Source organism: Vidua macroura, chromosome 8 (assembly GCF_024509145.1).
Source record: "Vidua macroura isolate BioBank_ID:100142 chromosome 8, ASM2450914v1, whole genome shotgun sequence".
Taxonomy (NCBI): Eukaryota; Metazoa; Chordata; class Aves; order Passeriformes; family Viduidae; genus Vidua; species Vidua macroura.
Window position 1 is genome coordinate 16,403,621 of NC_071578.1, and position 27,757 is coordinate 16,431,377.

At 36.2% G+C, this 27,757-nt stretch overlaps 1 protein-coding gene across 1 annotated transcript in view; it reads left to right on the forward strand.

Moving 5' to 3' along the window:
- PLCE1 (phospholipase C epsilon 1) overlaps positions 1-27,757 on the forward strand; it is a 112,021-nt gene that overhangs the window by 41,861 nt on the left and 42,403 nt on the right. The window contains exon 3 of the mRNA XM_053984320.1: positions 21,596-21,912. Within this exon, the coding sequence (XP_053840295.1) occupies positions 21,596-21,912 (317 nt within the window). The remainder of the gene's footprint in view (positions 1-21,595; positions 21,913-27,757) is intronic.

The window sequence follows — 27,757 nt, forward strand, 5'->3', positions numbered from 1 at the left end:
GTCACATATAATGACTTCTTGGGAAGACACACTGTAACTCGAAATCGGTTGTCAACTGAAGAGTAAATATTACTGCACTTCACATGATTTTCAAGACAATTCTTAAAAAGCTTCCAAAGCAGAAGTAAATTTGTTTAATAGGACGAATCTATAACATGAAGTCTTGAAAAGGTCTCAAGAGCTGTTGAGTTTGTTTTTGTAAAACCTTTTCTGGACTAGACAGCGTTCCACTACTTTCAAAATGTTTGCAGGTTTTGGAGACAAAGTTCAGCACTCCCTTGCAGAGTGTGTTTAAAGAGGAGGCCATTACTTTAATGGGGAATGCCTTAATGATTCAAAAGGAAGACTTCTCAAAAAATTAATACTCTCTTTAGTTAGGGCTTTAGTGTAATATCTGCCCAGGAAATAGGGATCCTGCAAACAGCAAGTCCCTAATACTGCGATAGCCTCCTGGGTTTGTGTCTCCCTAGCACCAAGCACTTCGTCAGTTCTTTGTCTTAGTCCTAAGTGACCTGAGCAATGAACCTTGTAGTCACAAGCAGTCCAACTCCAGGGAGTACTTTCTAAGGTTTTGCTTGGTAGCTAAGGACCTTAAATGCTCCGAGTCCCCAGGGCTGCGATGGTTTTGTGGGCAGCTCAGCCAGTGTTGTTAGTTCCACAGAAGGCTTCCAAACATACCAGACCTTCTAAGCCAGAATTCCCAGTCACGTGGATCTGAGAGTTTTCAAAAACTCAAGTAGGGCCTGCTGTGTAGGAGAGTCATTGTCTCGCGCCTGGAGCAGGACGCCTGCAAGCCCCACTCTCAGATGGCTCCCGGGGCTCTCAGGCTCCCGACTGAGGGGCTGCACTCTGGTCCTGGTAGCACAGGGACAGTCTGAGACTGGGCTCCCGGGAACCACAGATGCCTGGAGTTCCCACAGCTGGTCAGTGACATTCACATCCTTGTCAGCATCTTTGTTGCTACAGAGAACATAATTTTCACATATGAACACTGAAGACATTTAGGCTGCACTGTTTTAGTACCTCTGTATGTAACTCAGAATTTTTGGTTAGTAAAAATTTAAGTGTGTCTTTCAATGGGATTTGGATTGAAGCCAGTTTTTTTTCCTGTAGAAAGGAAATCCTGCTTCTCAGCCTGTTCTGTTTCTTACAAATTGATTGTTACAGAAATTTGCTCATAGTTGTGATTGGGCCAGAACTTTCACTGGAATAATATTTGAAGGGCCAGTCATTGTCATAGCTCATATGGTGTTGACATTTTTATGCAGAAAGTGAAAAAAGTTGTGTCTTTCTTAAAAAGGGAACTAGAGTATGTGAAAATGTTTGTACTCTACATTTGATAGAGTTATCATTTGAAAGAAACATGTACTCTTCCCCCCCACACCAATTTTGTTCTGTTTGTAATCTAAGATAAAGGGAAGGAAAGTTAGAAAGAGGTGGCTGAAGATGAAGCAGACTGCAAGCATTTTGTATCAGTATTCTTTTCACTTTAGCATCTTCTAAAATGGGTAAGTCTGATGCCACTCTCTATGATATAAATTGGACTACATCTTCTAGAGAAAGCTCAACAGGACTTGTTAGACAGACAATAGCAGGTTTTGACCAAGAACATAAGGAAAGTAATTTGTCATGAATGTGGAGGCAGACTGCACTGATCTTAAGAAAACCTGCTTCATTCATCGCACAGGATTTAGTGATTGCCCTTTTTTTGTAATCAGACTTTGCCATCTGCAAGACTACACAGCAAACAGGTGCCCAAGTCTCCGTGGCTTTTCCCACTGCTGTTTCTTGTACCCTTTGCACAAAGAGTATTGTTACAATATTGGGAAAATTCCAGGATACCTGAAGTTGGGGCAGTTGTCTGATAGCTCTATGTCAGAGTCATGGGTGATAACAAGCTTGATGTACATAGATTTAGAAAGGCCAGCATAATTTAGCTGGTGGGTTGTGTGTGTGTGTTTGTGTATGTTTGTGCCCAAAGGTTAAGACCACATAGAATGAGAGATAAAGCCAAATGAGCTGAAATTAAGACCTGAAAAGACAAAATGTGTCTTAGGCTGACAGTCTATGGTGAGATGCATCAGGCAATGCGCTGTAGGAGAGGAAATCAGATACTGGAGACAGGTCAGTCTGTATGTAGATAATGTGGCCTAAGGCAAGGGTGTGAGTCAGGAAACAAGGATTTCATGCCTGCTGTGTTGCCTCCAGGATGTAGGTCAGGAATAGCAGGAACAAGTGCAGGTCATCTGGTTAGGAACAGAAAGAAGAGTGACATGGCAGGAAGCACAGATCAAGGCTGAGACATCACGAAGGAGGAGAAAGATTTTGGAGGACAGCTGTAAGTCTAGGGACACGTGGGACTGTCTGGAGCTGGCTACAATGATTGTCCCTGCAAACTGGCAGAAGGGAAAGATCACTGAGGTCAGTCTTCTGGACCTGTCACCCTCTGGCCAGGCCTAGTTGCAGCCAGATTGGGATGCAATCAAAGGGACACACAAAGGGTGGTGGGAGAAGGACTTAACTAGGATCTTTGACAACATTAATTTAACAAAAACTTCCTTCAATCCAACCTGTTTCATATATTATAGGCACAAAGATTTAAGTTCTGCCAGCATAGCTTGTCTTATCATTACAGTCCTCTTTCCAGGGTCAGTAAAGGCATATTACTGCAAGATAGACACATCATTAAATCAGGCAGAAGATTGAAGTTAACCAGTGTAAGTAATCTTATTAAAAGAATTTAAAATATTTTCATCTGTAAAATTGCACCTTTGGATGTAATAGGTATCATACTCCTAGTACATGTCTATATGGATCTGGATATCCTAACCTGTGTGCAGCGTTAAGCCATTAAGAAACAACTGAGTTTCAGCTGATTTTACATAGATTTTGGTTCCAGTAATACTGTGTGACAGTTTGGCTATGCTGTTGATCCTTTAACGTGTGTATCTGAGTCTCAGCTTATAGCAATGTTTTTGTTGGGAGTCTATAGCTGTTATGTCTGCCAAAAGAAAAAAAAAAAAGTTTAAATACATAGAATGAGTCTGTGTTGTTAGAGGTTTGTTGTGAGGAAGGTAAGGAAGAACATGCTGATGTCTGTGGATGAAGGCTCAGAGAGCAGAAGTTAGTTGAAAGTGATGCTAGTTTTAAAATAAAATTTATTATTTTTTAATGACAGCTGCTCTTTGGAACAAAATGAAAAGGGATTCTGAGTGCAGATAGTTAATCCCTGAACTAAGTGCTTATTATTGTTTATTATTTCAAAGGTCTGAACATTTGTTTGAATGGACCTTGTAAAAGTAGTGTCCATGGGAACTTTTAAAGTGTAGAATGGAACTTTTTTTGGTATGTTTATGCTAGCATGTCAATCACAAGCAGAAAACCCCAAGGACTCAAGGAACAAGATGACTCAAAAATCATCTCTTGGAGCTTTGGTTTTAGGAAACAAACTAGGAGACAGAATTCAGTTTTGTAAGATAATGCTGTTTTATTTCTCTCCAGACAGATTTTTTTTGCTAAATTCTAATAATGTACAGTTTACTTAGCAGATCAAAGACATTCAGATTTTTTTCTTTGGACTTTCAGATATTTGCTTTTATAACTAGTGAAAAATACTTTAGTATTGACCCTATAATGATGAGAAATGCTTCATTTGATGGTTCATTTTATATATTTGTAGTAAGATTGCATTAAAAAAAATTATATTTATAAATAAAATTAATTTTAAAGTTTTCTGTTGCATCTCCATGGGCATCCTTATCTTGTCATGTATAACATGATTTTTTTGAAAATCTAAGTGTCCTAGTTTACATCTGGAAGTTGGAAACAACATTAAATTGTCATTCTTCCAATTAAGAAAGAATATGCTTGTGTTGTCAATGAAAAAATAATGGTGTGTTGGCCAGGTCCCATGGTCGTTCCTTCAGTAGAGATTTTTCAGACAAGACGTATATTCAGCATATAAACAAAGTGTCTCTGAGTGTACTGCTCGCATTCCAGCTCTGCACAGACTTCTCAGACTTCCTGGGGAAATGGAGAAAGCTTTCTTGTGGCAGCATATTGGTTTTCAGTCTTGTGTACTCTAGCAAATTTCATAACTAACTTTTCGGTGATGTAGTCCTGCTGCTTGTAAAAGTGGTGTAAACTCTGTGTAGACACGGGTAAGGTTAGAATGAAGAAAAGAAGTGATAAAAGTGCCCAAGCCAGATACTGACTATGGGATGAAGGCAGGGGTTTGGTTTCTACTTAATTTCTGAACACAGATGCAATATGAAGGCTATACTGTCTTTTTAATTCCCCCTCTTGTAATTTCTTCAAGGTTAATCACATTTCTGGAAGCCTCAGGGAGGTTTTCCTCTACTTTGCCTCTCAAAGAAACTTTTTTGGATGGTTGCCTAAGTCATAGCCCTTGGTCCCATTAAAGTTAATGCTATTGCCTTTTACTAGAGTTGTTAGTGCAGAGAGCATAATAGCTGTAAAGGTAAGGCATTTGCTAATAAAGGAACACACATTGTGGTTTTTGTAGGGCTTCAGATGAAGTTTCCTAAAACAAAAGTAATTCCATTTATTACTTTTGGCCTGTTTAAACAACATTGATATAAATATAACTTGTACAAAAGCCTGAGTGTAGGGTAACTTATTTCTTAATATATTTAAAGACAAAAATCCAGCAGAATTAAAATCACTCTTGTTTATATCTCGGCTGTCAAAATCAAATGTTTGTAGTCTTAGCAGGATGTATGCTCATCCTTAATTTCTAAACTTCCTTCCATTTGAATCTTAGTGTTTCAGCTTTTATCTGGGGAGGTGGGAAACCTGACCTTTCAGTGAGCCAGCCAAATGCATGTCTTCTTCATGGCTTACACAAGGCATGTCAGTTATGCATTTTGCCACAGTTTGTAGCTTTAAACTGAGCAGCTGTTGCCTCACTGTTAGTTTGGACAAGTGCAGCGTGGAGACTTTTTGTGGCACTGAAGTACCTGCTCTTCTGGCATTTTAGGAGGAATCTAAGATTCAATGGAAGGCACATTTGCTGGTAAGATTTGCCCTTCTGTGTAGTACCCAGTTCTGATTACATACAGGGAGTTAAAGTGATAGTTTTATTTCCAGAGAAGGAAATTGGGTGACGGTTTTCTAATCTTAGTTTAGACCTATAATGGCTGCATTTAATAATAGTGCTGTAAGGACACAAAACTGTTTCTAGGTAGAAAATGAAGTAAGGATTTAATATAAGCAATATGAAATAATGTCTTAACTGTGTATTTTGTATTTCAGCTTGTTTGAAATGGAATGCAGTATTTCAAGTAATTTAGGAAAATTGCTTTGCATTTATTTGGTTCACATTGCAACTATTTCAATATTAAATTATGTTGTGGGACATTCCTTTGTTTCTTATTCTACAAAAAACAAGTGTCTGTTACAAAATTGCTGGACAAAATACGAATTTCAGTACTTTAAAAAGTACTAGAACAAGGTAAGTATTTTTTCCTAACGTATATAAATTACTCAAACATTACAAACTCATAACATGTTTTTGAATGTAAATGCACTTCTGTTTTTTCTTTAGTGAGCTTTTCTTCCTGTATCTTCAGTATACAAGTTTATAATTTGCAACCAGTTTTTGTCTTGTGGTTGCTTAAGGGAGTTTACTTTTTTTTCCTTTCTGAATGACATACATGCACAGTAGCACATAAAAGCAATGTTTTGCTCCTAACTGGTCATAAAGAAACACCTCCATTTGCATGTTTTTTTTTTGAAGTGGCATTTGTAACTTGAATGAAGGTTCATAATATTTTACTCTGTGAAAGGAATGTTCTTTATGTACTAACTCTCCCATTTCCCTAATCTGGCTGTTAGCTAAAGGCTATGACAAGCATTCACCATTCAAAGTGATAGTGCCCCATTGCAATAGGAAGGTTGCCTCGGTTGTCAACACCGTTATTCTCACCTCAGTGATTTAGACAGCACAGAAAAAAAGCACCCTGTATCAAGTGTATTAATTGCAAAACAGTGGTGTTTTTGATGTGTCTATTCAGTCAGTGAGAGCAAATCTGAGATAACTAGAAGTGTTACAAGAATGGGAGTGAAATTAATTTTAGTTAATTGCAACTCAGACCCTTCCTTTTGGCTGTTTTGTAATGCTTTTAGCTTTGATTTGAGGTGGAATGGTTTAAGCATTTTTCTAAAAAATTAAGCCGATATGAGGATTTTTCTTAGGGCATAATTGGTTTAGCTTTTATTTAAGAAGATTCATAGAGACATCGTTTTTGAATGTTTAAGTATTTGCTTTTGAAATACTAGTTATGTATTGTTTATGTATATACATAACTAGTTATATGTGTTAATGTATATAAAAGCATTACTACATATTTTAGTAATTCTGAAATAAGTCATTTGCCAGGAAGATTTATCAAGTGCAAATTGAAAATGTTTCAAAGCAACAGTAGAAGAACTAGAATAAAATTTGATGCTAAAAGTACCTATATTTTTTTTTTCTTGAGCTTAATTTTAAGGGCTTTGCACAACTCTACAGTAATTATATATTTTTGTCTACATTTCCCATGGACTTAGTGCGACAGATTTCATGCACACTTTCAGCTTTCTTTGTAAGTGTTGAGATCTTCTAGGAAAGGGGTAGATCTGATGCTGTTGCATTAGCTCTCCTCCCTTTGCCCCTATCCACGGGCTGGAGTGGTGTGTCCTATGAGCATTTTTCTTTGAGGGGGGAAAAAGAATTCTCAATCTGGAAAAGCTATTGTTTCAAATACCTTTTATTATGTTACTGTTAGCTTTAGAGAACATTTGATCTGGAGTTGTTCACCTGTATTTGCTTGTTGCAATTTAAATTGCAAAGCTCCACAGAGAAACACAGCAAAATGGTCCTGTGGAGGGCCAGGAGTTGGGCTGGATGATTCTTGTGGTCCTTTCCAACTCAGCATGTTCTGTGATTCTGTGAAAAATCTCTTTAACCTTGCCTTTTAAAATATTGCCTTTTAAAAGCAGAGGAGTTATTGAAGTATCATAAATATGCGTAACTTATTCTAAAAATACAATTTTTTCAAATAAAGTGCTCTTCTTATTAATTTCTAGAAGTTTCAAGTTGGAATTCAGAAGAATTCAGATTGGAAATGTCATTAATCTTTGGGACTTGATTCTGAAAATAGCTATACCTAAAAAGAATACTTTTGTGATATTTGCTTAGAAGAGTTAGTTCTGTTCTTGTGTTGGTGTAGGCATTTGGCTGATAAAATGCAATTAACATTTTAGGAACTTATTTGTGGTATCATACTTTAAAGCACCATGAAATAATTTTGTTATTATTTAAGTTGAAGTGTCTTAAATTTGAAAAAAAATGAACCTTAGAATTAGAATTTTCTTCTAGGCTTTAAGTGTTCATAATATGCAGTTCTGTAATTGCCATAAAGTAGAGGGAATCAAATTAAATCGTATAGTTCATGTCTACCTCATAGGTACAGTATTTGAATATAAAACCTTCTAATAGCTACTAACAAAACTTTTAAACATGTATTGAGCACAAAAAAGAAGAGATGCTTCAGGTACTGGTTGTCTTGAAGATGGTGATAGCATTTGCATACAAAGTCAGTGTTTGGGAGAGAAGTCTTCAGGTATTTTCCATAACCATATATAGAATGAATTTCTCTAAAAAAGACATCAAGAGGAAAAATGAGAATATATTTCAAATTCTTGTTTGCAGAAATAGAACTAGAACTGTGTCAGTTTGTAGCTTTAATTTGGGTAGCAAATAATTTGGGTAATTTGTAGCAATAATTTGGGTTGGAACGGACTGTGCTGGTCTTAACGACAAATGTGCTTTATTTTTCCAGTTGTTTTGTTTTCTTGCTATATAAACAATATTGTTGACACAGTTGGCCCTAACTCCATTTAAAACCTTAACTGCAGTACAGGTAGGAGTAGCACCACAAGGAAGGAAGAGGAGTGTTAATTTTTGCTATGTACTTTTACAGAAGGAATTAATTGCATTTGAAGTCTTCAGGTTAAGAGAGATTTCTTAAAATCTGAGGAAGGTACTAGTTTTGAGTTTGTTTTCAAATGGTAAAATCACTGGCTTTGAAAGTTTTCCTGTTAGGAAAGGACTGCAAACATCCTTTTTAGAATAATCTGCTAAAGCTTAGTGACAAAGACACAATTCATTAAGGAGTCTTGTGACTGTTTAGAACAGCTTTTATGTAGCAAGTGTATTAATCCTGTGAAAGCCAAATGTAATAAATACTTTCCTTTTTTTACAAGATAGCTACTTCCAGCAGTATAATACATGGAGCTATATACTCTGTTTGCTTGAACACAATCTTTTATAAATGTATCTTTTTAAATTTACCTTATGATGCCCAAATGACATAAACTAAACAAAAACAATTACAGAAAATAGTTGCTTATATAGTTGCTTATAGCAGGGTTTAGTCTAAGCAGAACTGTATCGATTTCCTAGTGAAGTTGTAGGAAAGCTTGCAAGGATAAATAAGTACTTAGAGCATTTATATTGAGGTAGGAAGAAGTCATATTGTGGCAAGTCATAGATGTTGAGATTGTTTAGATCTCTATTATGAAATTAAGGTTGATGTAATACTTTGTGTAGTCTATTGTTTTACTGCTTCTGGCTTCCAGACATGTGCCTGCCCTGTTCTCTGCTGTCTGCTGTATTCCACTAATCCCTCTCAGGCTTAAACTCCTGTGTCACAGAGCAGATTTCAGTTCTAAGGCTAAATCACGCAGATTCCTTCACTCTTTAATTTAAAAACATACAAAAGAAAGAATTGAAAGCTTTGCAGCTTTGACTTTTTGGCAGTTCTTATTATTGTAATGAGTTTTTTTTCATTAAGCTACATAATATTTTTGCTATCTCAGTATTACAGATCCTTTCTTGGACTTCAAAGTTGTATTAAGCATATCAGCATTTCCACTGGTAGCTCACCTGGCCATGTCTGTACTGCATAGCAGTCATGGCTCTCTGTGAAGTGGTGAGCCCACGATGCCATTGGTCCTTCAGTCCTTGGTATAGCCACTGAAAGTATGTGACTGTGCATTTGATGTGTTCTGTATGTCTGTGAAAGGACTTTGATTATATTGACCCGAGTTTTGCTGTGTATTTCTCTTTTCCATCTTAAAATGCCTCTCAGCATCCTTTGAGTTGTGCTTCTGGCACAGCCTTTGTGATTCCAGAAACCTTGCTAAGAATAGCTGGCTAGTAGCAATACTTTCTTAAAAGAAAAACTGGCATGATATAATACTTACATAACATCATGAACATGACTTACTATGATGGGAAGTTGTAAATTCATGGTAATCCCTTATAAAAACAGCGTATGAATTTTCCTTAGCTTCCCATCAGCTTCCTCATGAGAAAAATCAGCTTGTTAAGGATGCAGGCTGTTACAATCCTTTTGAAAATTTTCTGGTAATTGGCATCATTCGATGTTTGCATTGAAAGATACCTTTCAAAATGACCTTTTAAAATTTGGAAATTGCTTTCTAGAGTAAGGAATAGCTTCTTTCATTTAATTCTGTAAACTCATTACAGAATCTTCTTCTTCACTCAGTAAATTTAGCAATGGTAATTGAACTTTGCAAAACAGGTATTGTACTACACTGGAAACTATCATTCAAGTTGCAAATAAGGAAAAAATGTGAGACTAAGAGGATTCCTGCTATTCTAGGTAGAGAGATTGGTTTCACTCTTCCTGAATTACAAGAGGAAGTAGTTCACAGAAGAAAAGAGCTGAATTACTTCCCTTCTGAGGAAAAAAAAAAAAATACCAACAACAGTATGGCAATAATTTTACTTTATTCCTCTGATTCCTCTGTAGTTACAGACTTCCCTTTTTTCAGGCTGGCTTCCTCAGTTGTATTTTAACCCTAGAGGAAAAATGCTAATTTGACATATTGTACATTTACAATACATATTCACCAATGAGCTTGAGAAAAGACTGTGTCTGGGGGAAGAGAAAAAAAATATAAACTAATCCACACTAAAATAAACAATAAACATGTAATAGGAAAGCCATCTGTGTTTTGCCTGCATGGACCCCTTTGCATGTTGTGCATTATAGTTTCTATCCATGAAGCCCTTTACAGGTAAATTTGACTACCTGCACTGGCAGACTCTTCTAGAGATTCCAACAGCTTTCATCTGCTGTGTGTCTCCTACTGCTTGTTTCTTTGATATTACAGAATCTATGTGGAAGAAACATCTTAATGATACTATGATTTTTTTTCCCTTCTTTTAAATTATTTGTTCAATAACATACCTTTTTTCCTGAGAGCACTCAACCCAGGGTATTTAACCCATAATACTGTATTTCTCAGAAATGGCTATTAATACTAGCTTTGAAGATAGTCCACTTTTAATTCCAACCACAAGGAAAAAATGTAAATAATATGTAGAATACAGTAGTCGAGAATAGTTAAGTTGGAAGGGATCTACAGGTTGTCTACTCAGACTGCATAGCTAGTCTTAATTCTTTTGGTCTAAAACATAGGAGACTGTGCTTGTTTTTATCTTGGTGTGCACATAAGACAAGGGCATCAGCTGTGATTTTACCTCTGTGTTTCTGTGCAGTGTGAACAGGACACAATCCAAATGATATTTTGTAGGCAGACACCGAAGGAGGAGTAGCACAGCTCTGGCTGTGTTGGGGTAGAGTGGAGGTACCTGACCCCCAGGACAGTGCTCTGCAGGACGTGGGAGAAGAACTGTGGATTTGCTGCACAGCATTCCCAGTGGCTGCAGCTTACTGACTGGGTCATCATCAGTTAATGACATATTCATTTTCACATCTTAAACATCTCCCTCTCTTTTTGACCAGTTTCAGTGAATACTTTTTTGGTATGTCTTAAAATACTTAAAAGCCATTTCTTTAATAATGAAGTGCGAGTGCTGAATGGTTGTGAATTTTGAGTATTAGCTTTGCCCTTCACCCTGTTATATAATCCATCAATTTATTTCTAGTTCATAATTTTTCTCCATTTTTGGCATTTCTTTCAATTAGTGTCCTTGGTTCACTCATTTATTCTTGTGTGACAGAATCTTTTCATATTTTCCTCTACATTGTGAATTTTGAACTAGGAGGTAGAATTACTGCAGTATTTCTTTCTAGCAGCATAGAACTCACTGTTCTTATTAACTCTTTGTTAAATATCTTTATAAATGATGGTACTGTCTTTAACAGCACTTTGAAAGGCCATATTGTTCTTATTAGGTTATTCCTGCTGTACATTGCTGACACAAAACTATTGGAATAGTTTTGCAGTGTTCCATTACAAGTTTTTGACTAATGCCTTAATAAATCCTGCAGTTTTCTCTGATGTGTCTTAGGGCATTTCTATGTGTATGTGTTTGTTTAAATACAGGTATGTTTCCTGGATTTTGTTTTTTTTAGAAATCTAAAAATCTTGGATATCAAATTAAATTATAGCTGCTACAATAAATCTATTCACAAAATGTTCTCATTATCAGGGAATATTCAGAGCACACAGTAGAGTCAGTAATCGAATCCTCACCAAAACTAAGTGGCAAAGGAGTAGATTCTGTAGGTGCTTCAGTTACGTAGAGGTTTAATTTATATTATTCAAAGTGTAATATAAATAAATGAAAAAGTTTCCTTAGCAGATCATACAGAGATATTTTGTACACAGGTGCACAACCAACATTATCTGCTGTTAGTGGTTCTATTCTCTATTGATTTTCTGTGAAATAGTTATGTGGAGGACAGGTCTCAAACAAACTAGTGTTAGATTCTGTTTAGGTAACTACTGAAAGTAGGCCAGAATGATGAAAATTCTGAACTGATTGAACATTTTTGAAGTGTGTTCCAGTCTTTTAAAATTCTTTTACTGCTAAGCTTCAGGGCTTAAATCGGGACCATCTAATCAAGTGTTGTTTTTACTGGATGTGGCTTGGATTAATTTTGTTCTAATAATCAGTAAGAATAATAACTAAAACACCTTATGCAGCAGATTTGCCTGCCCTTTGGTCTGTGTTGAAAATCTGGTAGCATGTCTCATGCACCGGATTGTCTTTCCTTTGAAGATTCAAAAGGCAAGAAAAATTAGTTGTAAGTGTTGTACACTTATCAGATCTAACTTAATTCTCATGTTATTCTTTGACATAATTAAAATTAAGTTCTCAGATTGGCATCTAGTGTTCATCTTGTATTGCTAACACCAATGGCACTTTTAGTGTTTGCTTCACTTGGGATGACACTGAAGCCATAAGAAACATTCTTAACTGTTTTTACCTTGAATGAGTATATTTAATGATTGTTTTCCAAATTGAAACAGTTTTCATTTGGGTAGTTATTTGAACTTGGGCTTTCCTGTGCAGTATTTGGAAAACTGGACCAGATGAGAGCAGACTATTCCTCTTTCCCACCTATCCTTGAAGGGTCACTGTTGCATATAATCTGGTCTTCAGGATAAGACCAGAGTAAGGAAGATGATGCTTTGGGTCTTCAGGTCCAAAGTAAGACCAAAGTAAGGAAGATTATACATACAAAATGTATTTCTCAGGAACTTAAAGCCAAAAAAGAGATTTAATTTGTGCTTGTGGTAATTTTAAAAGGTTGTGTAGCAAGGTGCAAACTTCAACAGATCATTAATTAAATGCAGGGATTGCTGGTGTCAAAATCCAGTGCACTCAGGCTAGAAAGGAATGCCTCAAGGCTGAGGCTGTGAAACATTGAAAATGCCTGTTGCAGTTTTACAGGTACTTACATTATGTATGCTGTATTTTGCTGCAGCTACAGTTCATATAGTTTTTGAAAATTAAAAAGTTCCTAAAACAGCAACAAAAAAGAAAATACAGAGAATCAGTATCATAAGCCCTTGCTTTAATGGGTACCTAGCTTTGTAGACACCTTTTGTTTAACATCCTTTTTTTCCATAGGTGTGTGTATATACATTCTCAAATTACATTTTGTTTGCATTTTTTCCCATAGTCACTGATTTATAACAGTTCTTTCATTCTTAAAATTGAAAAGCTTCTGCATTACATAAATGGAAAAAAAAATAGAAGTAAGATTAATTTTTACTGCCTTGACCAAAATACTCAAATATTGGAACTGGACTTGAGATTCTTGCACTCTGTCTAATCACTAGATATTTCTCCATTGCAGCATTAACTCAAAGTTGTATGCATTTTAATTTAATTTTGAGCAGCAGCTCCTGCTTTGACTTTGGACATGCTTTGTATCAGTTTTGGGAAGTGAGGTTAAACCTTGAGTTCTGCTTTAACTCAAGCAGTAACAAGTTCATTTTGCAGTGAGAATTGTACAGTTCTTTTTCTACAACACTCTTTCCTTCCAAAGTAAATGAATAAACCTTCCCTTTTGACCATTTTGTTCTTATGGGCTGGAATTTATCTGGTAATTTACATGGACATTTGTTTAGCATTTGAACTTAACATTCCATATGCTATGCTGTATTTATATCCAGATTTTAAAAGGTCTTGAATACAGATGCTGCACAGAGAACCCTCCTGCTGGTGGGTGTTGCTCAAGTCAAAATCCTGTCAGTCTACCACTGTGACAGCCTTTAGGAGAAACATTTATGAAATGTATGTGAAAGTGGAATATTTCTGAAATAATTTAGGAGTTTTGCAGAGGAGGGATTTTATTAGATGGGATTTCATTGCAGGAACAAAATGAAAAACCCAAACCCACTTGAATAGCAAGTGTGGTGGTGTCATAATAACCTCTTTCCAGCCTTTTCACATATCTGTTACACTGTGATATAAAGGTCTAGATTTAGAAGATCATTCATTATAGCCCAGAATCCCTTCATCCAGCCTTCCTGGTGATAGTTGCCTCTGAAGCAATGAAATCTTGTGTCTGGTCTTGCACAGTGCATGCTGCAGCATGCCACAGCAAGACAGATGGCATGTTGGTATCAAATAGCTTTTGAGAACTAATTTTCAACCAGTCAACCAGACATTCACAGTCTATCTACCAAATTATAATTAAACCTTCTTCTGGCAGGTGTTCTGAAATCAGGATTTAGTCTCATAAGTTACAGCAGTAAGTGAAGGTCCCCTAAAATAGCAGGTCTCAGGTGGCCCATTGCCATACATGTAGACTGGAAGCAATAAAGCTGCTTTCTGGCTAAACATGTACATGGTGATCTCTTCAGACTTCTGGCAGCACTGCTGATTCATCTCTCCTCAATACCTATAAGTATGTCTATGTTCAACAAACTCTGTGTAACACAGGGTGCCCTTTGCAGTTGAAGTTATCTGTTACCCTATTAGCCTCAGGGTCATTTTTTACAGGCACTGCCTTCAAAGCCTATTATTTCAGGTGCAGAAGAAATGTTTCCTGGCTGGGGTTAGCACACACAAAACCACATTGATTCTTATGCAGATATTCTGGAGCCATTGCTAGTTGTACTTCTCTGCATAAGGATGCAGTCTCAGCTCTCTGCTAGCTGCCTTGAAAATGGAAAGGAATTGGAAAATCAGCATCAAATTGGACAAATTTTGTCCTGAGATCTTCTGATTTTGCCAAGTCAAAATTAAAGTTACTCTGCTACTCATTGCATCTTTTTTCTTGGGAGTTTACACCTAGAAGAAAACACAGTGGATCTATTTATTACGGACAAGTGTGTGATTGTTTTTACCAGCCAACCTGCATACAGAAAGGAAATGGTTGGTTAAATGTGTTGACAATATATGGTAATTCAGGGACAAGCAGCCAAGTTCTCCTGTATGCTGCAAAATATTTCCGTGAATGACTCAGGCTAGTGGAGTGGTAAAAGCCCTTGGATACACTTCCAGAAATCTGAGCAGCAATGTGGATGTAATTACACACGGCAGTGTAGCTGTACACTACGGGATGATGGGAGGCAGGCATGGCAGTTCAGGTGTGGTGAAACCATGGTGATGCCTTGAATTCCTTTCATGTGTGATGTCAGTGCTTGTATTTCACAGAGATTTCACAGGTTATTTATTCTGAGTTGGAAGGGACCTGGAAGTCCCTTCCGTCATTTGACTCTTCTGATCCAAAAGGATCATGGAGTCCAGCTCTTAAGTGAATGGCCCATACAGGGATTGAACACATGGCTTTGCTGTTATTAGCACATGCTCCAGCCAGCTGAGCTAATGTCAGTATATCTAGCTTAGAACCAGGATCTTCTAATCCAGCCATAAGCAGAGTTTAAATAGGTTTTCAAGCTCATACTTACAGTTAGGAACTTCTGAAAAATGTAAGGACTGCTATGTAGTTGTTAACTCAAAGTTAATATATTAATAAACACTTCATGCTGATCATCTTTAAATCAGCTTTACAATCTGAATGCCTGTTTTGTTGTGCATAGGTTTTTATCCTGTGAAAATGTGTACCCAACTTTCGTGGTTAAAGAAAAAAAAAATTCTTTCCCATGCATGTGCATCTCAGCTGCCCTAATAATTATGTCACTTTTTTAGACAAATTTGTTTCAAGTCTGAAGTTATATAGACAGGTTGTATCTCTTAACTATACAGTACTTACACTTTTTTTTTTCTGCAATTTCACATGATTGTTGCTATAATTGCAAAATTTAAAAAGTGTGTTCAGAGTCTGGTTTTCAAAACTGAACTCTTTGCCAGTTCCTAAAGCAAGAAGTGATTTCAGAAGTAAGTGACTGTTGTTATAATCACTCCATATCTTTCTTTTTGCTGAATTCCACTATTCAGTCGGTTCATGAGTCAGGATTTTGTGGTATATAATGTAATTTAACTCAGTTATACTTCACCATGCTCGTGTCTTTTTAAAAAATGCTCTCCAGAAGTTTCACAGATCTGTTCAGCAATAAAATCTTAGCCTCAGTAGAAATATCTGTGTGTTATAGTTTCAGGGTGTCCTATTTCCAGCAAAATTCTTTTCTACATGTGATTTCTGTCTTTTTCCTTCTCTCTTTGTTCTATAGAAACAATTGCTTTTTTCACCTGGCCCAATGTGGTAACTTGCTGCTGCTCCCCAAGAGAAGATCACCTTCTCCAATGTCTTGCTATTACTATGATTGACTTAAACTCAAAGCAGGCAAAACTAGCTGTGAAGTTTGCTGTTTCTACTCCAAACCTGAAAAGGATCCTGTGCCCTCAGAGTATATCAGTAGTCTTACTTGGTCTAATTAAAAAAAAAAAATTTTTTCTACAGACCCTAGCTCATCTTCTTTTCTTCAGCTTGCTGATGCTTAGATCCTAATGAACTCCAGTTTTATTTAGTGCAAGTACCCTGTAGATCAGAGCTCCCCTGCTAATAATAATTTCCAGTGTGTGCTGATAGGCAGTTTTAAGAGGTAGCCCATATTGCTAGATTTAGGTATATGGAGAGAGAACATGTGTGCCTTCTCATTCTTTGATTACTTGACTCATAAGTAAATTTGAAGATGAAACTGATCTGTTGGTTTCAGTGTTTTCGACAGTGAAATTAAACTTGAACTTGATCCTGTTCTGTGTCAAGCTTCCCACTAAGTTAAATATCAGGCTCTTTAATACTGGAGAGAGTTGTTTGCAGTCAAAATTGATAATAGTGAATTCATGTTCATTAAGGGAGAGAGAGATATTTTTAATTAGATAGAAGAGAAACAGGAAATTAACCAAAGCTTGTTGGCTTGGTTATTATGGTACCGAGATATGTTGCATCCAAGGGACAGCAAAACAATGTTATCCCAGGTGTGCTGATCTGTACTGGAAGCTGGTGTTCAAGTAAACTGCCGTATATTGCATAGGTGTCTTCTGCTTGGGGAGCTTTTATTGTATTTTCCCTCTTCTTTGAACAGAACAGTTCTATATTTTTTATGTTGACAGCTGTTCATCATGGATATTTCTTAAGTTTTTTTTTACTGTGGTCAGTTTTTATTTTCTCACTGTACACAAAATCCATATGTTCTCTTAAAGCATATGAGCAGTTTGGAGGATATCGTAGCATAGCTTACTAAAAAGGCTTCTATTAGAATCCATTTATTGCACACATTTTAATATCAGCAGAGAAATAGAATCCTCTTAAGATATTTCTATACTTTCAGTTACATTAATATAATGTCATAGAAGCAAAGTCTATTATCAGAAAACTAAGCTAAAAGATATTATAATAGGTTGAGTAATTAATTTTATTCTTACAGCTATTGAAATCCATCTTTTGCTTTTGAGCACAGTTTGTCATAATCAAAAGACCTTTGCCAGTAGCCTTCTAGAGAGTGAGCATGTTATTAGGGATTATAATATTCACTTTACTGCTTTAAAACTGTTTTTTGAATGTAGAGCTAGAATACTTTTTTTTTTTTTTTAATCAAAGTAAATGTAGAAAGAAAAGGACCTAGAAATAAAATTAAGATGGAAATCCAGTTATTGAATCTTTCAGTACATCAAAATTTGTTGAAAGTAGATTTTCATATTCTAGGCAGGCTTACTCTTTTGAGATTCCATTCATTTAAAAAATGCAGTGACTTTTCCCTGGCATGCTGTATTTTTCTGCCATTCTTAAAAAGATTATTCTTTTGTTAGAGAAGAAGAGTCTTTGTTCCCACGGGCATCAGCAATGATTAAGTCAGTCCAGGAGTCCTTTGTTAAAGCTAAGCAGAGGTTATCTTGTTTTGATTAATAAAAGCAATACTTGCTATGTTAAAGATTATCTGCTTCAGCTGTTTATCAGCAGGGTAAGCAAAGCTATCAATTTTGGCTTTAGGCAATTTGCAAATGAATACTGTGGGTCTTCATTTTCTTGTAGTATTTTTAGCATTAACTTGATGTGGTAGAACACAAAAACCCAGTATAATTTACTACAGCAGCAGCTAATTTTAGTGGGGATTGTATCTTACCTTAACTGTAAGACAAGCTTCTGCTTGTCCATTCTGCAAGTTACTCTAAGGACCTGGCCATTCTTTGAAGTGCAGAAAAACACTATCTGTTTCCTGAAGAACAAAAATGACAACACAAAGCTGGAGGATTTGCATATGAGACTGGATAAGGAGTTTTGTAGCAGAAGTAGAACCTTTCCTGGAGTGAAAAATGGTAGAAGCATACACACACAAAAAGACGAAAAGATAGTCCAGGAAAGAAACCAGCTTAATACAGGCAAAGAGACAGAAAATAGACTTCCATGCAGAGTGTTAATCATGGAAGGTGGTGAAGTTGAGAATAAGAATCCTGGATTTTCTGTGATAAAACACAGAAGATGGGAATGAGGAAAGATAAGATATCTGAATCTGGAGACGTAAATTATGCCAACAACCAAGATTTGCAAAGATGTGACTTATAGAAGAATTAAATATTTATAGGTGTAGGAAAAGTCAACAGAAATAAGTTATTCTACTTACTTAAATAAGTTATTTCTACTTCTTCAGTATTTATAGCCATACTTTAGCCGTGAGCTGTGTACCTTCAGATTTCTGTTTAGCCTGTGTTCCTCTCCTTGGATATCAGCTGCATTTTTGCTGCAGCAGCCTGTTCCATGTGCTCTCACATTACAGAGAGAATTTACATAAAGTTCTTCCAGTTTAATGAAGAATTGAGGAATGCTAGTTTGAAATTCAGTGTTTTGAATCAGGAAGTCTTTTATTTATTTTCAGTCTTCTTTCAAATCCAGCAATACTAGTGGCTGCTCTTGAGTCATCTTGGCTTAGCTTCCATGAAAAGATTTTCTTTTTGACAGCTTCATTTTTTTGTTGGAGTGAAGCTGGGTTATGAAGATTTCATTATGAAAGATGATAGTTCCATTAAAGGTAGTTTTGTTAAAGGCATTCAAAATCCCTGCGCTAGCTTTCTGCTGGATTTGATCAATGGGCAGTCAGTCTAGTGAAATCCAGTTCGAATGAGATATGTATTCCTGGTGGTTTCTGGCAGTATACAGATATACACTTTGTGGTGTTGAGCCTTGTTCTTAGTTGTGAGAGGCTGTACTAAGTGGAGCCTGAAGAGTGATTATACTTAGGCAAGGTAATGTGCAAAGGATAGTGATCAGTGCTCTACACTATTGCAAATTCAGTGTCAGCTTTTGCCATATTTTGAGGTCTTTGTCCGTAGTGTAGTTGGTATAATGATGGAAAAGGTGAATTATTAAGAATGCACCTTTAAACCTCATCAGCAAGCAGTGCGTTGCAGAACAGCTCATCTTCACTCCTATGTTATCTCTCTTTCATCAGTCACTAGGCACTCCTTATAGAGTTATATCTTCCTTTCCTGACATACTGACAGCTATAAGGTGTTTACAGCTGTACTTACCAAATCATCTTGGGTTTGCAAAGCACCGGTATCACTGTGGCGTTGCACTGTCCATAGTACTTCCGTCTGTCCTGTGGTGCATGATCACCTGCACCTGAGCCATGATCTGAGCTGTCTGGCCCAACTGTCCTTTCCTGACCTCGGTGCTTGTTCCAGAGATTGGATGTTTCTGACAGCTGCAGCTTTTTACCATTTGGGATGTGTTAGTTGCCTTCTGGGAGTGCATCTTCTGGTGCAGTCTAAAAAGAATCCTTTTCTTTTTGCACTAAGACTAAACTAAAGCGCAGTAAGTGAGGATGCTTGGGAGATTCACTTCAGAAGTCCATTTGTGATCTAAAATAAATGTACAATATAGACACAACCAAACACCCTCTGTTTCAATGGTGAGATACAGGGGAGGCTGGTGCAGGCTGTACTTTCTCTGCCTTGAGTGGGAAGGGCTGTCATGCATGCAGAGTCAGTGAGGCATTGTGACTTCTAGGGAGCAGACAGGTGTTGGTGGGTGTTTGTGTCACACCTTCTATATCATCCTCTTCCTGAGATAATGCTGGTTGTGAGAGTGACAGTTCAGTCCATATATGTAAAGCATGTGTAAATGCATAAGCCTTCTAATATAAAATGAACATTGTATTTTGCATTGTTTTTATTTAGGCATAAGCTTGTGTTCTGTTGCGAAGTCAAGAATAGTGCATATGAGCTTTTAGTGCTTTTTATTATGAAACCTCTCAGAACAGTTCTGTGGAGGATGAGGCAGGAAACAGAATTGAAGCCTCACGTAGAATTGAAGCAAAGACAACTGAAAGGGAGCCCAGAAGGTCACTGCATTCCACCTGTTGCCTAAGCCAGCAGCGACATATCAGTGGTGTTCTTAACTGGCTTTTCCCCCTCAGTCTTTCCTGCAAGTGTCTCAGTTACAGAGGTTTCTCAGTATCTACAGATACTGTGCAACGCTTTTTCATTATCACCAAAGTTACATATGTTCCCTGCTATATAACCAAGATACTGCTTGTTGCAAATTAAGCCCATTACTTTTTTTGCTTGCTAGTGTAGACAGAAACAATTTGTCTTTGTTCTTTCAGAAGATTCTTCTGTATTTGAACATTTCTCAATAGGTTCTGTTGGCCCAAAGACTTTATTTAGGGCTACTGCCATTTATCATTTGACTTTCAGTAGACTATATTAAGAAAAGCCAATTTTCTGTCTTCTTAACTTCCCTCTGATTAATAATAGTTTGCACAAAATGTCTTAGAGTCGAAAACTCATGTAGCATATTTTATGTTTATTATAAGGGACTGAATTTGAATCAGTCATTGTGAACTTGTTTTTTTCTTTCTTAGAGAAAAAGATTTGCACCCTTTATCACATGAGAGCTTATAGATATATTAAAAATATTGGTTAAGAGATAGATCTAGGGTGTAATTCCATTATGTGTGGAAAAAAATCTCTGAAGATATTTCATGAAGCAATGCAAAAAAATAAACTCCTTTTTCTGAGAATGATGAAGAGTACGTAATATATGGCTATGAATGTTTTTGCATTTAAGTAATTATTGAAAAATTGTTCAGAGAACCCATTTTAAACTTATCTAGTAAGAAGACTCACTCACTAGTTTGGAATCATTGTGTTGATGTTTCATGCTTCCCACATGATCTTAGAAAGCTTGCCTTCTTCCTTCTTAGGAAAAGTTTTATTTTTCAAGAGATATCACTGCTGGGATATTATAAAACTACCATGAATGTTTTGTATTAACGGATAAAACATGCATACTCCTAAATATATGCATTTTCTGAGAGGAATGAAAAATATTTTGTAGCTTGGACATTTGGTTTCACGATGCAGCAAGCTCAGATACAATTTATCTTATAGCAAGTGGATTATGAAGAAAAATGCTGACCCGCATGGGTTTTCAATTATCATTATACGTTATTTCTTGTGGGAATTGGATCTCAGTGCCCCAGTCAAGGCCTCAAACTGCTTTGTACCGTGGTTGTTACATGGGGGCAAAGCAGAGGCACACTCTGCCAGATGACCCTTTTCTTTGAGGCTGTGACAAGGTCCTGGGTTCTGGAAGAAGGTGTTTGGGTGTTTCTGGAAGCAAGTGAGTTTTGGCGGGTGGCTTTGCAATCTCCTGACTCCAGTTGCCCTCTATTTGGCCAACACCAGATATAAAGACATGCAGAAAAACCCCACGTAAAAGAACGTATTAGGTTGTTTAAGTAGAAAGAAAGTATTTAGAATATAGTGTATTGCTGAGTAAATGAATGAACAGTTCAACAAAACCAAAATACCAAGTTGTCTTGCTTTTGTACAGCACGGTCCAAGAGTTAAAGACCAAGCCTAATGAATTTTTCATTTGTTTTGTTTTAGAACGCCAAGCGTGTACATCCATGGCTGCCTCCAGCATCCTTCCCTCCAGCGTGGCCGGTATCAGCAAGGAGCTGCTCGAGCTGCAGCACCTCATCCAGTTCCCCGAGGAGGTTGCCAGCATTCTGACTGAGCAGGAGCAGGAGCTCTACCGCAAAGTGTTACCCATCGACTACCTCTGCTTTCTGACCAGGGATTTGGGTAGTGCTGACTGTCAAAGCAAGCTGCCATCTATTAAGGCATCCATATCTGCTACTATTCTTTCTTCTCCCAATGGTGAACGTAATGCTGTAGAAGATCTTGTGGCAAGGTTTAATGAGGTAAAGCAAAACTTTTAAATTGCTTTTCATAAGGGTTATTACCTGATGTGTGGGTTAGTTATTTCCTTTATCTCTCCGAGCCGAATTTAGCTGTAACACCAAATTTTTAAAATATGACTTAAGATAACTAGTTATTTAGCTAAATAACTTGCACTGAATTTAATAGGAGCTATATGATCAATTTCCTCAGTGAGGTTGGGAAACAGTGACCTAACCTTTTTCTTGCATATTGTAAAGTAAACAAGAAGAAAAAAATTACAGACTTCTAATTCTTCGTATTTATACTGACAGTATGGGGTACAGTTTCAGTCAGTTTATTATTTTGTTTAGGTGATGGAGTTCTATTTATTTGTTTTGGATTCTTGTAGACTAAGCATGATCTTTGGAGTCAGCACAGAAGTATTATAAACTAGAATCTTCTGTATTTTCTGTAATACAGCTACATTAACCTGCACTATTTATTTAATCACTGTGTGTGTCTTGAGCATTGTTATACAAAGAAGTGTCACTTGGCATGACATTTTCGCAAGCCCAATGTTGAGTTCTTTAGTAAGATTTTATTTTGTTTTCAGGAAGGTGGTCTTCTGACAAGTTTAATAGAAATTTGACTAAGGATTGAGAAAATAGTAAAAAAAATCCACCCAAAACCCCAACCCAAATCAAAAATCAAACCAACTTAATAAAAACTAATGTTTTAGCTGCAGAAACATGGAACAGTTTCTTCTTTTTTTGGGGGGGGGAGTGAACTATGTGCAATGTTAGCAGTTTCTAGAATTGTAGAAGTGCAATAAAATGAAGATAAACTTGACTTAATACTTTTTTAGTTTGCTATCCACTGCATTTTTAATGGTGGGTGAGATGAAAATCCTGCAAGTAGTAAAAAAAAACAGTATAAAATTAAGTAAATGTAGAAGAATGTGTATTAACCCCCAGTGAACTTCCTGTGTGCTGGGCAAAGAAGAATCAGGGAGTGAATATTGAGTATGTTTCAAGGGGTTCCTTCTTCTTGCGTGTATTACTGAGATTTAGCAACTAAAATAGGGTAAATATATTGGCTTCTCTCACCTCATTCAGTTATGGGAAAATACATAAAAGTTGCAACTGCAATATTCAGTCTTTAAACAGAGCCTAAAAATTAGTTCAAATTAGCTGCAGTAGCAGTACTCCAGAAGATGCTGTGGCTGGTGTGGCTGGAGAGGACTGTAGGTGCTGACCCTGCTGGGACCCTCCCTCCTGGGGGGCTTCTCACCAGGCTGAGGCCAAGGGAGATGAGGTGCACTGGCCAAGCTGTGCTGCAGCCTGCTGAGGCACAGTGCCAGGGCAGTCATCTCTTGTACAAATTGGACCGATCACAATTGTGTTCTGACATTGAAGGTCACAGGATTGAAAAGCAAGTGGGTCCTGAAGAAGTCTTGTCAGAAATGACTGAGTCTGTTCCATATCAATGACAATTTTAGCATTAAAGTTGCCTTTTGGTAAGATAGTCAGCATTATCTTTTAGTCTTGAAGGTTTGTGACTTTGCAGTTTTTGTTGTCTAGCGTTCCTTGTCTGGTAATTGTACAGAATAGTTTTTTGTATAATTTGAAATAACTCCCAAATATTCAGTGCACAGATTCTTTGGTATTTAGTGCAATAGATTACTTGAAGTATAATCTGGAATACATTTTTAAAAATAGAGATGTTATATGTTTAAATGGAGTTATTGTAAAATATTTACTGCTTGTAATAAATCACTGGTTTGCTATATGCTTTGTCTTATGGTGGAGTATATCAGTTGCCATAAGCAATCATAAGCGTGAACTCTCAAAATGTCTTTGTTTATAAATGGAAAGAAAATTCTTGTACAAAGAGTCATGATTTTGTTGGCAAAACTCAGTGAGCACTTGCTGATTTTTTTTGGCATTCCCTATAGAAATACTGAAGTGTATTTATAATGTGGGAGCCAAAATTACTTTTAGGATGACAGGCTTCTGATACATGATGGGGAAAAACAATTCCATGTCATTTTTCTGTTAAATAATAATTGTATTATTTAGAGTATTTTTCATAAAGCAGAATGTATGTTTTTTAGTATGTTTTTCTGACAATACATATTAAGGAGGAACACTCTATAAAACTTGCGTAAAATGATAGTCAATCCTGAAGATTTTGGGCTACGTGCATTCAGTATCACCATCTATAAATAAAGCCTGTAGTCTTTAAGGTTTGATTAAAAATGTAATTGCATAATAGTGGAGCCTTGGGCACAACATGTACTGACTGGTGGGACACAGCTCATACTTCATTTGCTGCTAATAATATCCAATTGATCTTAGAATCTCGTCAGAGCAAGACTCTAGACCAAGCTAAAGACAGATATTCTTTCCTGTTACTAAATGTAATTAAAAGCTGATTCTGAATTAGTGGGTAGTGTGGGAGGTACTCAGTGAAATACAGTAACATCTACCTTTACAAAACTATTGGCTCTAAGTCTCTTAAGACTGTGCACTCAATAGTAGTAGTAATAGATTTTTTTGCTCTGATGGAGCAGAAATGCTCTTTTTCTGCTCTGGCTATAAGAAGTTTAGTTTTCAAGGATGTAAAACTGTAGGAAGAAACTGTTGAGATTCTGCAGAGTTAGCAGAGCCCTGACAGCTGGGAAGATAGGAAAATGGTACCTAAGTGTTTTAGGTACCTAAGTTTTAGGACCCTAACAACTGTAACATACTTTTTTGCTATCTCTCCTTGTTGCCTACTGTGCATTTCTCTTCTTGCTTTAGTTCTTTTCTCTGGTTCTTGTATGACATGAGTTCACCCTGCTTCTTTACATGAAGTGACATGTGCTCCTTCCTCAGTGTCATGTGCCACAATCTTCCTGGGATTCTGTTTCTTTTTCTGTCTCTTTGCCCCCCCAGGCTCTTGCACCTTTATGACTGACTCCCAATCACCCTTCTGCCTGTTACCAGCAAAGTGACCACAGAAACACTAGCACAATGCACATGTTGTAAACATTTATGTGTATGTAAGCATTTAAAATAATTTCAATCATTGCTTTATATAAACATGAAAAGAGTCTCTTGTAACTTGATGTTTCTGGTTTAAGCTTCAAGTATAAGAAAACCAATAAAACTTTAAACAAAGTGAAACATTCATTTTTCCATGCTGACATATGTGAACAGAGCAATTGTGGGTTCTTAGATTGAAAGTTGCACCAGATTGGAAGGTCATTCAGACAGCTGACTGAAGTTAGTCCCACTGCTGACCTGAAAATGCAAAATCAGAAGTCAAATGCATAAAGTGATTTTTTTTGAAAGGTATGGTTGCCAAAAAATAAGCTAAAAAGGTAAAAAAGTTTAAACAGTGTTAGTATAGCCCTGCTACTGGAGTGGGTTCATCACTCACTAAATCATTCTTAAAATCAATAAAGTTAGTTAAAATATAGTTACTTGGGACACTTAGTGATGTTAGTTTTATTTTTAATGGTTACATTTTGTAAGATTTTTTCATTGTTCATTCAAAATACAAATTTAAACCTCACTAGCGAAACAGAGACATATCATTTTACTGAAATAATGGAATGTAAATAAATATTGCAGTCTGTCTCTTAGTTCAGCATTTTTTTGCAATGCCTAAATGGGTTTGCATAATGCTTATTAAAAGATTGTGTTTGTACAAATATCAAACTCTTTCCAGTCCTTGTTTGGAATAGTGTTTAATCAGATTTAAAATGGTAAATGTTCTCTGTAATGTTATATAATTTCACACAAGCATGTAAAGTAAACCATCTGTTAATAAGATATGCAATTTAAAATATTCAGATATTAAAAATGCATCTTAAAATTATCTTGCATATTATGCCAAGAGACAAAAACAATTAATAATTAAACCTCAGTGAAATCCATGTAAAAAAATCCAGTTCTGTTTTATACATAGAACTGTGTATAAATAGATACAGAGATATTCATCAATATGCTCTGACAGGTTTGTGCACAGTTAGCAGTGCAGAGGAACTCACTGCAGCCAGCTATTAGTGCTAATGCTGCATACTGCTAGTGTGTTTTAATAATTGTTTTTAAAGGGAGAAATTGGACTATCCTGATGAACCTAGAATTCTGCTTTTAAACAAAATGATGTTTTTTCCTCTTGCCATGATTACCGTATGATATCTGATGAAGGTTATTATTCATGTTCTTCAGATTTTACTCAAATTTCTTGATTTTTATCAGACAAAATTACTAAAACCAGAATAATTTGGTTAAATGGGTTTGATTGCCATGCTTATCCTTTAGATACCTTAAAAGTCATCTTCTTGTTTTGTATGCAGAGACTTTTCATACACATACTTTATTTTGTCAGTATTAAAGTTTCTTGCTTTCTTACTCCAGTGTAGGCAGTATTTAAATCAGCTACAATTTGTTATAGAAAGATATCCATGGGTAATTTATGGTAGGAGTTAAAGAAGGTATGTAATGTAATCTTACCTTGTGGTAAACCAGGAAGATTTTGTTTTACTTGCTAGCAACAATAATTGTTAAACTTCAGGCAGGCAGCTGTGTTTGGTAATTTCACCTCTGCAGGCTACATCTCTCAAGTATTATGAAGTTCCTAAAAATGTAATATAAATATAGAAGACATCATTTCTTCCGTATAGCATCACCCACTGAAGTATGTAGCTTGGGAATTGCTGTAAAAGTTTCATAAACTGAAGTGCTGGCAAAATGAGTGTAAAACACTACAGATGATAAAACACTGCACATTGCAACTGGAAATTGTTAATAATTTCCTCCCTCAAAGCACCACTACATTTACATTCTCATAAAATATAATAATAAGTTAATATAATTAACTTAAAGAATAAGTTAATTCCTATTTTAAAAAATCACATAATACATTATCTAGGAGCTATATAGAGGATGGTAAAAATTTACATAAATATAAATGAATATATATATTCATATATATATATATATATATATATGAATTATAATAATCTTGAGTATTAGAAGACTGAAATAAGAGAATGAGTGAAGAAAATCCATGGCAAATTTAGGGATACAGCTAATAATTCAACATTCATTAAATGCTGTTCCTTCCTGTGTACTACATGGAGCGAGGTTCCCATAGAGTGGATGATAAACAGTCCTGTAGGTTGCACTTGTATAGAGATTTAAGGTCATGTACCATAACTTGAGGATCAAGTTCCATCAGGAGTGTCTCTTTCATGTCCTTCATGTTTTATTAGTAAAAGCAGTTGACCCTCAGTAATAAGCAATATCCTGCCCCTGACAAATTGGTAGATTTTTGCCTGCATATAGATTTGACTTGAAATGAGTGGTAGTTCAATAATTAGGTAATCAAAAACAGAGGCTCATTTTACATTTTTAGTGACTGTTACATATTTCCCATGTTTAAATTAAAAAAAAAAATTAACACTTGAGTAAAAATACACCTTTCCCAAATGCATTAACAATGGCTAACCTGAATTTACTTGAAGTCTTTGATAAAGTAAGATAAGCCAAAAAACTTCTTAAAAAATTAGTTAAATTAGTTATTGAACAGATTTTGGTGCAGTTAAAATAGTAGAGATGATTAAAAACCTGAAACAGTACAGATATTTTTGTACTACAAATTGTAGTGCATATTGCTCAGTATAGCTTGTATTGCCAAGACATTGGGTACAGGTCCTGTGTGCTCAGATTCAGATTTGAAGAAGATTCCTACATCTCTTAAACTTTGCAAATGAGGCTACTTTCTATGTATCTGAACTTAATCTGGCTCAATGTTGTTAGTGCTTCTATTAGGGCACCAGAAAATATTTAAATCTTAAGCAAACATCTATTCAATTTTGCTTGTTTAGTACTTAAT